The sequence below is a fragment of the Leuresthes tenuis genome, unplaced genomic scaffold (assembly GCF_036924035.1).
Source record: "Leuresthes tenuis unplaced genomic scaffold, fLeuTen1.0.hap1 SCAF_13, whole genome shotgun sequence".
Lineage (NCBI taxonomy): Eukaryota > Metazoa > Chordata > Actinopteri > Atheriniformes > Atherinopsidae > Leuresthes > Leuresthes tenuis.
The window spans coordinates 16,747,598-16,762,387 of record NW_027325367.1 but is presented as its reverse complement, the minus strand read 5'-3'; the positions used below and the strand labels follow the sequence as shown (position 1 = coordinate 16,762,387).

Below are 14,790 nucleotides of genomic sequence, written 5' to 3'. Positions count from 1 at the left end.
ACTCCTTATTAAAAAATGGCGGTTAAAGAAGTTTTTCCAATGGGGTTCCTGTATAAATACAGGCTCAATCAGACTCTTCGGTGACAGATAACATGATCACAGCAAGAAGCATTACAGACACTATTTAACCACAGAAGAAAACAGGGATGCTGGCAGGTGACAGGTGGGAGAGCACCAATAGAAGGGACGTACTACATCATGCATGGCAAAGGAGCATTAGCTCATCTTCTTCCGGCTACATTATTCAATGTACAACTCCCTCTAAATCTTATGTAATTGTGAATCTGGCTGCCTCCTCATAGACAGCGAGCGCAGTCCAGGGCAGAACCAAGGGACTAGAATACTTTGTCATGTGTTCATTATCGCTATCCCCCATTCAGGTGCTCACCCCATATCCAGAAACATTCAACAGAAGAGGCCCGTCGAGAGGGTCCTCTCGAGTGCGTGTGGGTGTGTGTGTGAGAGACGGAACGGGAATAAGAGAAAGGAAAAGAGATGCGCGGCACGAGGAGAGCAAGGTTGTGGGATTGTGATAACTTCAAAAGGTTATTATTATTACTGCAGGCTGAAGCCATGCTCTGGCATCCCTCAAGCTTTGATCATTATGTAAAGCTGTTGTGCTCGGTGCTGACACCGAATACATTACAGAGCGGTTAACCAGGGAGGGTGCGAGCAAGTGAACACGCTCCAACACATTGACTCAGCTTATAAGTGTCTTCAGATTTTACAGTTACACACCCCATCATCTCTAAAGGACACATAAAAAAGCGGCCTTAATCTCCGCTTGTCGAGTCAGCTCAACAAGAGGAATGGAAAAGTTGTTATTCAAAGGGGGTACGCTGCCAGTTTCACACATGCAGATCAGCCTACTCACAGAACATGCATGTGTATTTTTGTTCTGGACGAGATTAAGAATGAATAATATCATCGGGGACATCAAAGCTGTACATCAGCACCGATTCAATTTATGATGTCGATGGGCCATCATTTCATCACACAATACAACAGCTAAGTGATTCTGCAAAACAAAGCTCAGCAACACTTTAGGAGTTCTTCTCTACACTTATGGAACACAATATTATATCCAATCTTAAGAAAGCGTGTCTGCACACGCTTGAATTGCTGTTTTCTTGAAAACACAACCTGTATACTGCAGTTATTGTACCCGTCTGCTTGTTTGTAGGGCTGACATGACGATTGCTTTTATCATTCATTAATCTGGAGATGAAATGCCACATGCGTTTTGGGAGGGCCGCCCCCCAACGCTTAATGTGCTGCATTAAATGATTCAGTGGTGAGTTAATGCCCCGTGTTGAAAACACAACCGGAGACGCAATTACACCGCCCTTAATCGATCGCTTTTAAATGCAGGAAATGAAATAGAAAATTGGTTTCTCACAGCAACTGATCACGTCCTCAGACGTCTTGTTTCGTCCAACGAACAGTTCCAAAAGCCAAAGATGTTTCATACCATCTCAGAGAGCTAAGGAAAGAATAAAGAAATCTGCACACTTGGGTGGCAGAAAATTAGAAATATTGAGCCTTTTTCTTTTAAAAGTTACCCCTAAAGACAATCTGAACAGTGGTGGATATAATTCTTCTCCTAATCAGATCAATTGCCCAAAGATGTTTGCATAAGGATGATCATTGACAGCTGGTCTCAGTTAGCCTCCTTTATACAGCATGCACTACCTTGGCAGTGTTTTCTGTCCCGTATGTTCCAGGGCAAAACACCGGCCCTGTTGACAGCATGAGAGGTTTTATACAACATATTATTATTGCCCCTATTAATAGTGTTGCTATTAGAGCGATTAGGAGCTTAAGAGGGGAACCCCAGCTCAGAGGGCCAATCCACCACTTTTAATTTTCGTCTCCACATTCTAATCCACGCCGAACTTGAAAACAAGCCATCTGTTCCTGCGCCTACCTGGCCTACATTAGCCCGAGCACACTCAGACTGGCTGCAAGGCAAAAAAAACTAAACAACGGGCAGAGCAAATAAATGTCTTGCACGGTCATCATCAATGTCGTGCAGCAGAGGGGAAATAAGCAAGGCTACAGTAGAAGGGTAAAATAGATAAGTCCTTTACAGCCAGCAACTCACCACCGAGCACCATGCATACTATCCCCCCCTCCCCCTGTGAGGCTGCAGATGCAACACAGTGATTTCTTTTTTCTTTTCTTTTCTTCGACCTTCTCACCAAACAGTTCGTTTTCGTTCAAGTCTCAGTGACGCGACAGGAGAAATCCAGCCGCACGCGGGCTCTGCCTGCTTGCAACACGCGCAGGTTGGGATGCCCACCCAGTTCAACACCAAGGACAGCGGTCGACGCTCGGAGAGCCTGACAGCCATGACAACACACGCTCTGCAAAATGACAGATTTATTCCCGCACGGGTGCATCGTAAGCAGCGACGTGAACCTGCCCAGAATGACACTGCTGTTTTTCCTCTGAGGCAGTCAAGCCGCGGGCAGAAAGGCAGAGGCACAAACTAAGCCCCTTTGACAGGAATTCCGCCTTACCGTAGCGGCTTTTTTAGCCCCCTGCAAGAAGAAGCAGCAGCAGCCACATTTATACTAAAACGCATCGTCAAAAAGCGCGTCTTTCGAATAAAACCCACCGCACCTACCTGCTTGTCTGGCGGTCGAAGGGCTCACATGTCCCGTCGCTTGTTTTGGTCTGTTATTGTTGATATTATCAGAGTGATGGGCACCGTTATGTGTCTGCCAGCGCCATGTTATTATCGCTAAGTGGAGGACTGTGCGGTCCTGTGCGCTACATCCGGGCTGTTGGGGAGAGCGAATGAGCGCAGTTTGTGGTGGCGGAGAGGGCGGAGAGCTCTCTGGGTATGTGGAGCACCTGTGCAGCAAAGCAGGAACAACTTCCGGAAAAAGCCACGCACACAACTGCCCATACAATAAAGGCTTTATCTTTACGTACACACACACACTTTGGCTATTTGAGGAGTGTGTCAGAAATAGTAACGAGAGTCGTCTCGAGTCAAAGATAAACGGTTGGAATAGTTGCTGAAAGTAGCTGATAAGCGGCTCAAATAGTTAGCTTGAACATGTGGAGAATTTTATTGAAATTTAGGTCAAAGCAATAAAACGTTTTTAAAAATTCCAACGGATAAATGGCCTATATATTAATGGATACATATAGGTTAAATATGCCGAAGTAATAGAGGGTTGAAAGTTAGCTTAGAGTAATTGTTGAGTGTTTGAAACCTTAGCTGAACGTAGTGAGTGATTAGATTGAAAAAAAAACTAGAGGGATAAATGGTTGAAATAAAATGAGCACATGCTTTAGTTTAAATATGTCAAAGTAGTTACTATGTAAGTGAATCCGCTTGAAAGAGCATTATTGGTGAATTCAACACTAAATTGGAATGATTGAGATTGAAGTGGTTAGTTTTAAAAAACTAGTAACATACACCGTTACTCTTATGAATAATGGAAAATCAATCAAGAAAGAGGTTACAGTAAAACTGTTTCACAGATCCTGTACCAACCCAAAGAGCCTGTAAAAATCATCAAGTTCATCTCCATGTAATTGATAATGTCATGACAACCTGAATTTCCTGAGCAGTGCTCAGTAAAGTTCTCATCCTAAAGAACTAATGAAAATGTTGGAGGCATGAGTCCGTGTGTAAGTGTTTCCTAAGTAAAGCCAGACTCGTGTTGTAGCCCCAGAGCACAGAAGATACCCACAGTGTGACAGCGCCCTCATTGATCTCCCATCTCTGTTTCTGACATGCTGTTTGTTGCACAGAGCTTTTCCCCAGACAGCAGTAAGTGAAGGTGGAGGAGCATGAGTCAGTTTGCACCGCTGTGACAACAAAGACCTTCCTCATGTCTGGCTGTCCTTTGTAACAGAAGGAGACAGTGGTAGAGGATGAGGAAAGCATCCATTCTCGTTTCAAGGTCTGCCTCTTTTTAGGTTAGACACTGGGACCAATGAGAGGGGGTGTTACCAAGTGTGTTTTTTCAGCCATTTACCACATAAATCTCACCAGCGCTTTTCACCCTTGAAGGGAAACTTCACATATATTTTTATCAGTTGGCCATACAGGTGGTGAGCATAAAGCTCATTGCACATGTGTGCTACATATGCCAGACCAGTGTGGATGCATACAGGAAGGCATGCATTCTGAAAACTGACAAATCCTTCTTTAATGTTTGCCCTTTCCTTCACTCATAAACCCTCCAGAGAAAGGTGAGCCCAGACTCCGTAAGCAGTGGGAACACCCTCAAGACCTCAAGACCGTTCCAGGCTTAGCAACACTTATGGGTTTAATGGGTGTCCTATCCTATCCTATCCTGTCCTTCACATATGGCCACATAGGGAATGGGGGAGGGGATGTGATCTTTCACTCCTACTATGCGAGAATTATAAATAGTCTGTATTTTTGGATGAGACAACAGAGTTTTTAGGTAGGTATTTAAAAAAATATTTGTGGGACATAACAGAACTAAAAACCCACACACTACAGTCCTGAAACGCGATTGTGCACAGTAAAGATGGTCATTTCTTCTGAGCTTTGGGGAGTGTGATAGCTCAATATGACGGGAGTGACACTTGCCATGTTTGGATGGTAACAAGAGCGTTATACTGACATCATGAACACCTCGGCCAAGTTTGCAACTGTTTCATAGATGCACAACATTTTGGGTCATCACTTTGAACTGATCACAACTATTGATTTTATCACCAAGCTGCTTTTTGGTATTGCATTGTGGTTTGTTATGATTACTGCAGAGTGTCAACTGACGAGTCAACCTGCCATGTGACCCCCACCCCTTTTATGAGAATTTGGCATCTCCATCTTGTGGTGGATTATGGGAGTGCACATTTTACATAGATATAACTTGTACTATAGTTTGTTATAAGTGAAACATCAGCCAAAGAATGTCTGAGTGAATAATGTTGTCCTTTGTGATATTAGACTGATCTCACTCTGGTCCAGATCTGAGGATGATTTTGAAACACACTCTGATCCCCACAAAAACATGCTGCTGTCCCCATGGTAACTGCAGCAACACTGCATTTGCCACCACTTCCTTTACTCTAACTCCCTCTTAGGCACACTCTCTGATTTTGGCTTTCACTCTTTCATTGAAGGCACACACAGAAGCATTATCTAGGCTCGGTGAGAGCTGCCACACAGCCACAAGTCAGTAAAACCGCCGTATCACAGGAAAAAAGGTCACTCACGGTGGGGATTATGTGGTAGGGCTGTCGTGCGGCGCTGCAGTCGTTTAGTTATTGTACATTTAATAAGAAAGAGGTAATGAAGAGAAAGTAAAATGAAAGAAGCATGGAGTTTGCAATTTACGATTACTGGAACTGAGCCCAGAGCTTATCAGAGGCTAATACCTCCGTCATCATTTTAGAAAACCCTGCTCTTCTGCCAGAAGGCTCTCTTCTGCCTAACAGCAGCATGCCTCCCAGTTCCCTCCTTTTTGTAAAGCTCTCTCATTGGCTGAGACAACAAAAGGATATCTCCTGCGAGTGATATCATCACTCAGTCTCCCATCGACCTGCATATGTCATGACCACATGGTGAACATCCACTCAAGTGATGCACTGTAATTTGCTCCTAAGTTGAAAGCAGGCTGCGTGTAATTATTTATATTTGCAACGTTTCATGATATTATTCCCAAGTAAGTGTTGCCAGTTCAGGCTCTTTACAGGCTTTCAGGCCAAATGGGAGACGAACAATGGACCAAATGTTCTGGATTGTTTCTTGGCAAAAAAAAAAGAAATCTCCCCTGACAATGTGCAGCCGAAGCAAATCAATTCCCCAGGATTCGTAGATTGAGCCTCTTTGTGTGGGAATATGACCGTGTTGAGTGTTTTTTTCAACACAATATAATGATAAAAGGATTCAGTGGTAAAACACAAGTATGCATACCTGTCTCATAAGAAGCAATGCCTTGATTTAGGGTCTCCGAGGAGGGGTGTATCACAAAGAGAGTAGGTTCAAGCCAGCAGCAGGTAGTAAAAGTAAAGAATGATCCCTCCATCCACGTGGCCTGCGTTTGAGTTCACTTTTAGCAGCAAATGTTCAAACTGCTTAAGTGTCCTTGAGACACTTTTTCATGGCCAAATCTAAAGCTGTGGTGGCTGATTTGAATCTTGTAAGTGCAAAGACATTTTTATTAAGTAAAGTGAATTCCGTATTCAGCATTCAGTATATTAAAGACGTTGTTTATTGAGGGGTTTATTTCCTTTAAACCAGAAAATCTATGGTTACAGCTCAGTTGGCAGGGGATTTGTGGTTATTTGGTCTTCATGCTTACATTTGGCATACATTACATTTATTCAGTCATTATTATTTGTTAGCAATTTATACTGCATCGACATGATTTCCCTCCTGGCTTTAATAAAGCATCATTCAATTCAGGTCAATCTATTCAATAAAAAAAACTGTACGGAAACCATTTCTTATTGAGACAGGTAATAAGATTAATCATTAGCTTCTGCTTGAAGTAGCGTTTCTGGCCACCTGATGAGATTCAAAATTCTGTCTTGTTTCTGTTTAGCTACTCATCAACTCACAAGCGGGATATCATGTATCTTGAAGAATTTCCTAAGAGAATCAGAACTGGGTTGGACCAAAACAATGAGCAGAAAGATGCAGAGGCCTTCTACAAAGTTGCTCTGTACATGAGATCACTGCCGTAATTATCTGCAGGTTCCTAATCCAATATGTGACAATATTAATCTGCATGTCAAAATTGTACTTAAAATCTCTGTTGTGGCTTAAATGTTAATGGTGCAGTGTCTGCCATGTGGTGGTAAATTCATAGCTAAGATTACGGCTGATTACTGCTGGTTTATCATTGACATTGTTCAGTGTTTGTTGTCATGTTGTGGATGAACAAACAACAGGCATTTATCTTTATGATCAAACTCTGGAAACTATTAAAAAAAATCTGTTTGAAAACAAAAAGAGCTACACAATTTACCATGTGATGCTCTATTGGAGATGATGAGTCACTAAGACCTAATCAGGTCTTAAGGCTTCGGCTTCCCTAAACTGTCCAACACGGCCACGCTCTTTTGCCTAATGAGTGGCATGAGAGCCACAACCGGGGCTGCTGTGGTCAAGCCAAAAGGAAAGATTTATGACCATAAATGTGAGCACATGCCTTCACGTCGTGAATGAAGGTAGAATACAGGATGGCAAGCATTAGACAGCTATCGGACAGTTATTTATTTGAGTTTTTTATGTTTTACATTTGTGATGAGTCCGATCTTGCCATTAGATGTCCCAAAGAAAATGCAGCCCAAAAAGGTCCCAACATCAAAGATGAGCAATACTGTGTCCCTTTCTCCGAATGCAGGAACCAATAAAGAAGGAATGAAAATCATTCTACAGCAATCTTTAACAGGGGCCGAGAAAACCTTGAGAGCAATACTCTGTAATGCCACATTATGTCTGTTTTGAGAACGTTCAGTAGTGAGCAGAGTCGGGGAAACAGAAGGGACTAAATCTAATGCACTGATGGGTGGACTCATTTCCACGAAGGTTTATTTTTACCAGAACACAGGAAACATTGTCTGATGGTGCTTCGCTCATCCTGTTTTCTACTGAGCTGCCACTAAATTGTACTTGTAAGTGAAAAAAAACCCTGTGAGGCTACTTACTACCTGAAGGAATAGGGTCAACCTTGACAGCGAGCACTTACTACAATGCAAAAGCTGATTTTCACTCTCTGCCACTAGACTTTAACATTCAAGAACCAGTAGGATAACTGTTAGGTGTTCAGTTCTCTTAGGATTAAGTCACTGTCCAAGTTTTTGCAATTTCTGACATTTTTCAGCTCAGATCATGGCTAATCTAATAATGCAGCGAGGACAACGGCAGCAACTGTGTGAATTCACGTATGTCGGTGTCATTTGTTATGATGCTGTTGCCCCGGAGATCTATTGGATAATCATGTCAAGATTTATTTGGCTGAGTTTGACCCTGAAATCTTTCTTGTTTAGCATAGATACCACAATAGATATTCCATCACGCAGGACGCAGTTAGAAAAGTTTACCGGTTTGTTTTTAACTCATTTAGTAAGACAAATGTGAGAGCAGAGCAAGGACCTCCAGCAGAACCAAACCAGAAGAATAAACCTGGAGGTGAACCTTAAGGTAATGTCTGACTTTTCAGCTGTGTGTGTCTGACTCATTTGACCAAACAGAAAACAACACCAAGTCCTGACTTACTTATCTGTTATCAGTAATTGTGTTACTCTGCATGAGTGTTCCACAGTCCCATGACTGCTTAATGGTGAAATGACAACATCAGCACAAAAAAAAGTCATTGTGCTGTCACTGGACCTGCGTCTTGTAGACACCGGGACTGTCATGCGGCAGACACCTCACCAGCTGTATATTTCCCCATTTTGTATTGCTCAATAGTGTATAAAAAGTAATACAAACCTCTTACATAACAGTCTTTCTCTGTCTCTACATTTAACCTGTTTTAGAAAGAGCAGAACGTTCAATAACATCATGTGAGAGTAGACAAACCACAAACTTGTGCTCACTGAAATCAAGATAACATGGACAAAAATGTCCTGTTGCATCTTTGACATATTTTGACACATAGGGAGAAGCATTATTCTGACAGACAGAGGAGTGATGAGGTGAGGCGGAGCCGACTGGTGTGAGGATTTGGGTCTATAAAAGCCTGTTTCTTTATGCACGGCTGCAATCCAACACACTGACCTAAACCACACCACAGCCTGCTTCCTGCTCCCGTGTGCTCCTGAGGATTGAAAACAAGAAAAGGTAACTGTTGCTCTTATTTGTGTTTATTGCTGGTCACCTAAAATGCTGGAAGACGTGTTCTAATCCTGTTAATGAAGTAAAGAAAAGTACTACTACCAAGATATAGAGGAAGTTATGGAGTGGTTGTCTTTCGATTGAAAGATTGCTGGTTAAATTACCAACTTCACAGCAACTTGTCAAAGTATCCTTGGGAATGATATTGAACCCCTCATCTCTTCAGAATATATAAATCAATGTTTAACATATTTATCTTAAAAAGATGTCTAACATGTTGGGGTGTAGAAATGACAAAATTTCACTCTGAAATGAAGCAATGTGGAAGTCTAAAGAAGCATAAGAGTAAAGAGTGAAATAAGTACATGTGACTTGCTGCTTTACATCACTTCTTACATAGAAATGTCAAGAATTTAAAAGATCAGCCCCTTCAATACTCAAAGGAGCTGGATGAAGAATGTATGCTAACAGGAATTCTGAAATAGTTTCACAAACATCACTCAAAACCTGTACAAGCGGAAGACAAATAGGTCTAAAAACCAAATCAAGACATGAGAATTCTTTTAATTTTCTAAAATGCAGCTTACTTTTTTTATTAAATTGTCATTTTGATTGTGACAACAGTATAAAGTGGTCAAAATAAAGGGAGTTTAAAACTCTTGAATCAGATAAATAGCTAATAGATTAGAAAAGTAATAGATTAGAAATGATATATGTTAGCTCCCGCTAATAGTAAACATTAAGAAGCAGGAAATAGCAAGTCTTTGTTTACTTAAACTAAATCTACATTTATAAGAGCAGCTGTAGCCTATAAAGTGAACACAATTCAAGTGAAGTGTAAGCCAGTGATTTAAACCAGAACCACTGTGTTGCAGCGATACTCATTCCCAAATAGCGGGGGACACTGAAAAATGTAAATCAAAAACAACATGCAATGATTTGTAAATCTCATAAACCGATATTGTCTTCAACATAGAACGCAGGAAAGACAAAGTGTTTCAAGTGAGACATTTGACCTTTTCATGAGAAATATTCATCTGGAATTTGATGGCAGAAACACTTCTCAAAAAAAAAATTCAAAACAGGGCCATGTTTACCACTGTGTAGCATCAGCCCATAAACATCTGGGAACTGAGAAGACCAGTTACTGAACATTGTCCCATTCTTCTTTGATTTACGATTCTAGCTGAAGCTCTTGTAATAGATGTAATATGTGGCTTAGCTTTTTCTTGTAGAAATATGCAAGGCCTTCCCTGAAAGATCCTCTAGATGGGAGCAGATGTTGCTCTAAAGCCTGTGGTGCCTTTGCAGATGTGCAAGTTGCCAATTCCATAGGCACCCTGATACCATCAGAGATGCAGGCTTTTGAACTCAGGTCTTACAACAAACTGAATGCTCACTTTTCTGTGTAGTCCAGAGGATGTAACATGCATGATTTTCAAAAAGAATTTCAAGCTTTGTTTCGTCTGACCACAGAAGAGTTTTACAGTTGGCCTCAGCCTTTTTGGAACGAGCTTCGGCCCAGAGAAGACTGCGGTGTTTGTTGATCATTGTCAAGGAACGTGGAGCAGCAGGAGGACTGAGGAGGCGAGGACAGGCAATGAAGAAAGAAAAAAGGCTTTACTGACAACTAACTAAAGGCACCGCCAAGGCAGGAATAAAAAATCTAGAAACTAAACTGAAACGGAACAAAGTCAGGACAAACTGACTGATTAACAAAACAACAAGGAAACCATGAAAGGGATTAATACAAAGAACGCCAGCAAAAACAACATGCGTGACAAAATAACAATCTGTCACCGAACAAAGGAAAACCTGGAGGATATATACTGAGGGAGGTGATAACAAACAAGGATCAGGTGTGGCAATTAGTCACAGAAAACCAGGTGTGACACAGAAACTGTAAAACTAATGGGAGTGAGCAAAAGAAAAGGATCTACCAAAAGAAAATGAGAAATAGCAAGACATGAAAGAAAAACTAAAAACAGATCATCCCAACACACAAAAAAACCACAAACCGTGAGAATCATGTTCACATGGGGCTCCTTATTTGCATGATAGAGCTTTAACCTACAAATCTCTGAAAGACTTACTGGGCCCCTGCAGGGATATCATGTCTAACTTTAATGCAGTGCAGCCAGCGGGTCCAAAGATTCTTGTACATTCTTGTAGATTCTGTATATCTCCAGATTATCCAGAATCTTTATGTGATATTATGTTCTGTAGATGATGAAACATTCAGCTTCTTTGCCATCTAGTCACTGCTTTTTGCAGAGTGCTGAACCTCTGCCCCTCTTTACTTATGAGAGACTCAACCTCTCTTTGGTGCTCTTTTACACTCAATCACATTAGTTAGTTGACCTAAATAGTTTTTTTTTCAGCTATTCCTTTTTATTAGCGCTTATTTTTCCAACCTTTTTGTGCCCCAACCTTTTTAAGACATGTTGCTGCCATCAAACTCAAGATGAGTTAATATTTCTATGAAATAGTAAAATGTCTCACTTCGAACATTTGATATGTTTTCCATGTTCTCGCGTGAATAATATGTTGGTTTTTAACATTTGCAAATCATTGGATGCTGTTTTCATTTGCATTTTAATCAGCACGCCAACCTTTTTGGAACTGGGGGTGTATATTCCCTCAAATTGCTTCAGTTATTCATCTATTTGCGGTCAAACCGTTTTCTAGTATTCATTTCTGCTGGCATTTGTGTTAAAAACATATAGAGTCCTCTGGTGGTCACTAAGGGAAGTATTTCCTCTCTCGAGCTTCTCAAAACTCTGTGCGGCTTAATTATAAATTATAATTGTAAAAATCTCTCAAGTCTGTGTTAAAAGAGGGGATGTGAAAAATTCAAATGAATTTAATCTTGTTTTGGCAGGCAGCATGGATGTAAGTACTTCATCAAATCCTCAGATCTCCACACTGGTAAGAATGACAAAAATCCTTTCACCAGTTTTTCATTCTAAATATAATTGCTTAACTCTTTGCTTATGTTCGCAACTGCAAGTTGGTGTCCTCCATCCTGTCCACCCTCTCCCTTCCACGTCTCTCTATTCTGGCTCCTGACCCTGACGCTCTTTCTCCACCCTCCCCTTCTCCTCCTCTGTCTCAGCATGCTGACGCTCTGTGTGGCAGCTGCCCGCCCTCTGGCTCTGCCCCACAGACTAGCGGCCTTTGGCCCACCCTCCCACCATCCGGAACTGGGTTTCCTGCATGGCCTGGACAGCCCACCCAGCCTGCACCGTGCTGGACCAGCCAGCCAAACACACCCTGCTGGACCACTGCACAACCAGCTCCTGTCTCTGTCCCTACTCCAATTTCAGTTACAGCACCCTCTCAATTCATAACACCGGCGCCAGCCCCGACCATGGTCCCTGCACCAGTTCAGGTTCAAGCTCCAACAGTGCAGCAGCCCTGTCAGCCTTGCTGGCCAGGCACCCAGTACCAGCCTGCCCAGGCACCAGCTCCCATTCAGGCACAAGTCCCGGCTCCAGTTCCTGTTCTTGCACCTGCTGCCAGCATCCACCCAAGTGTACCCGGCTGGCCGGCCCATCCTGGTTGGGGTTACAACCCAGGACAGTCAGGATGGCCTGGACAGACTCCACCTCTCATGGCTCCACACTGGCTTCCACCAACCTCTGGACCTCTAGTGGGTCAAATGCAAGAAATTTAACATATATGCATACTGTGTTGTTTTTTGGTCGTCAGATAGCTTAAGTGTACTTCTCTCTTTGCTGGTTAGAGTGTGCCGTACAACTTAAACCTGGCCCGAGGCGTGTATGACAAAATGATGATGACAATCCTGGGCAATGTGAAACCCAACGCAAAAATGTAAGTTCATTTCTACACCCGCAGCATCGGTATGATCTGCTCTACCTCTTACATCCATGTCAGTGAATGGTTTGTTTATTTCTTTGTTAAATCTAATGATGCGCATGATATCATTAAAAGGAAAATTGGAATTCATGTGGAATTTATAAAAGGTTTGAGTACAATCAGCTTGGTCTCCTTCAGGTTCACAGTGAATTTCCTGAGAGGCAATGACATTGCCTTTCACATCAACCCCCGCTTCAGTGAGGGGGGCAAACAGGTGGTGGTCCGTAACCACAAATTGGGTGAGCGCTGGGGCGCGGAGGAGAGGGACCTGAAGGGACCCTTCCCCTTCGCTCTTGGGAGCCCTTTTGAGGTGAGAAAACAGGAATCAGACAGGGGGCAGCAGTAACATGCTAACATCAATAAATCACTACCGCTTCATTTCCAGCACAACAGGACTCTGTTATAGAGCACGAAACAGGTGAAGGGGCACTGTTTGTTAGGTTAAAACACAGAAGAAAAATCAGACACTAAAATAAGACACCAATTACTACATAAATGCAAACCGATAACCCATGAAGCAAAACTAACCAAAACGAATAAGACAGATGCAGTCAGAGCTACACATTCATCTGTTAACGTTTCCAAATACTGCCCATGATGTATCTGACTGACTGTAGGTCAATTTGTCATGGTTAATATCAGGATAACGGTTGGAAAAGGTGGAAAGGGTTGGAAAGTCGTTTGTGCAGGCGGGTCCTAGATAAGGGAGCTGCTTTACTTCAGGGAGGCTCTTGGAGGTCAGTGGGGGTAACATCAATAACAATTATGTTTAACCGCCACGGCAGGAAGGCATCTAATCTGAGCAAAAGTCTTTCTGTCCATGTTTACTGACGCTTCGAGCACATCAGCAACCGATGTGGTTGCATGACGATATGTCATACAACTGTTTGCATTGTCTGTTAATGACACCAGAGCTGGGGTTTATTTTCTCTAAATAAAGCAGCAATGTATTTTGGACTCGGCGTACTGTCTCGATGGAAGCACTAAACTGGTGGTTTGTTCTTTTCCAGATGAAGATCCTGTGCACTCCTGAGACGTTCAGGGTGGCGGTGAACAACATGCCAATTTTCGAGTTCCGTCACCGCATCAGAGAGCTCAACCAGATTGACCGAATCAACATTTTGAATGACATCGTCCTCACTTACGTCAACGTGGAAACACTTCCTTGAGGAAGGAATTGTTCCTTGCATGCATCTGCAACAGAGTGTATAACAATGTGGTCTAAATTCTATTTAGATTATTTGCTACATCTTGAAGGAACAAAAACTTGTCAAAACTACCTTTAATCATACCTTAAGGTAGCACAAGTAAACGTGTGATTATGTTTTATATTAATACAGACCTGAACTAAGCTAATTTTTATATAATATGTTTCAGTAAGGTCCACAGAATTAACAATTTAATATACACACGTTTGTTTTTTGGTTTGAAGGTGCAACTGTATTTATTGTGTACAATATTTTCTATATTATTAAACTGCTACTAACTGATTTGTTTTATTGTGAATTCCACATGACCGTTGGGGTTAAATAAAGTGATCGACAAGGAATCAGGTCCAGTGTTCAGACATTTTATTTCAAAGAGTGCAACTTAAAACTGCATGACAGCAACACAGAGGAAACCTCCCTCGGCGAAATAGAAAATGCACATAAAATTTTCAAATTCGCTCAAATATACAGAAATAAACAAGAATAAATTATTCATATACACAGACATAGTTATTGCACCAAAGTTTTGGCTATCTTTGCAACAAGGGGGACACTATCAACACAAACATGAATTACATGGCTGACAGAGATCGACTAAATATTGCTTACATCTTCCTGTATCCTACATCTGAGACTTGTTATATCTCTAAACGTCTGGCTAATTATAAGCATTTCTATCCTCACATTTGATCTTCACTTCCTTAAGTTTCCTACTTCAACCTGCTTTTCCCTTCATCTCTAATCGCAGAGCCACACAAGCAGCAGATAATGCAGATAGCTCAACTGTTCAGACTAAAAATTTGTATTGATGATCATGGTTCCAAGTAGACGTCCTAATGCCTGTTCACCAGAGCCCGAACTGAGTGTCATAGACTGGCTTGATCCTCAGCGTTTTAGTATAAATCTCCAAACCAAATG

General features: G+C 41.9%; 2 protein-coding genes across 2 annotated transcripts in view; one reads left to right on the top strand and one right to left on the bottom strand.

Annotated features, from left to right (window-relative positions):
• The window catches only part of pak5 (p21 protein (Cdc42/Rac)-activated kinase 5), a 67,256-nt gene extending 64,428 nt beyond the window's left edge, over window positions 1–2,828 (bottom strand). The window contains exon 1 of the mRNA XM_072362311.1: window positions 2,630–2,828. The gene's annotated coding sequence lies outside the window, so the exon portion shown is untranslated. The remainder of the gene's footprint in view (window positions 1–2,629) is intronic.
• A 5,892-nt stretch (window positions 2,829–8,720) lies between these two features.
• Window positions 8,721–14,154, top strand: LOC140267052 (uncharacterized). Its single transcript, XM_072362215.1, has 6 exons — window positions 8,721–8,791; window positions 11,667–11,713; window positions 11,901–12,437; window positions 12,531–12,619; window positions 12,803–12,974; window positions 13,675–14,154. Exons 2-6 carry the CDS (start codon window positions 11,672–11,674, stop codon window positions 13,831–13,833), a joined length of 999 nt encoding a protein of 332 aa, XP_072218316.1. The 5' UTR covers window positions 8,721–8,791; window positions 11,667–11,671; the 3' UTR covers window positions 13,834–14,154.
• The last annotated feature ends 636 nt before the right edge of the window (window positions 14,155–14,790 follow it).

Coding starts and splice junctions, on each gene's coding strand:
- LOC140267052 (XM_072362215.1), top strand. CDS start 11,672: ATGGATGTAAGTACTTCATCAAATCCTCAGATCTCCACACTG. Junction 12,438..12,530: donor CACCAACCTCTGGACCTCTA/GTGGGTCAAATG, acceptor TTTGCTGGTTAG/AGTGTGCCGTACAACTTAAA. Junction 12,620..12,802: donor GTGAAACCCAACGCAAAAAT/GTAAGTTCATTT, acceptor GGTCTCCTTCAG/GTTCACAGTGAATTTCCTGA.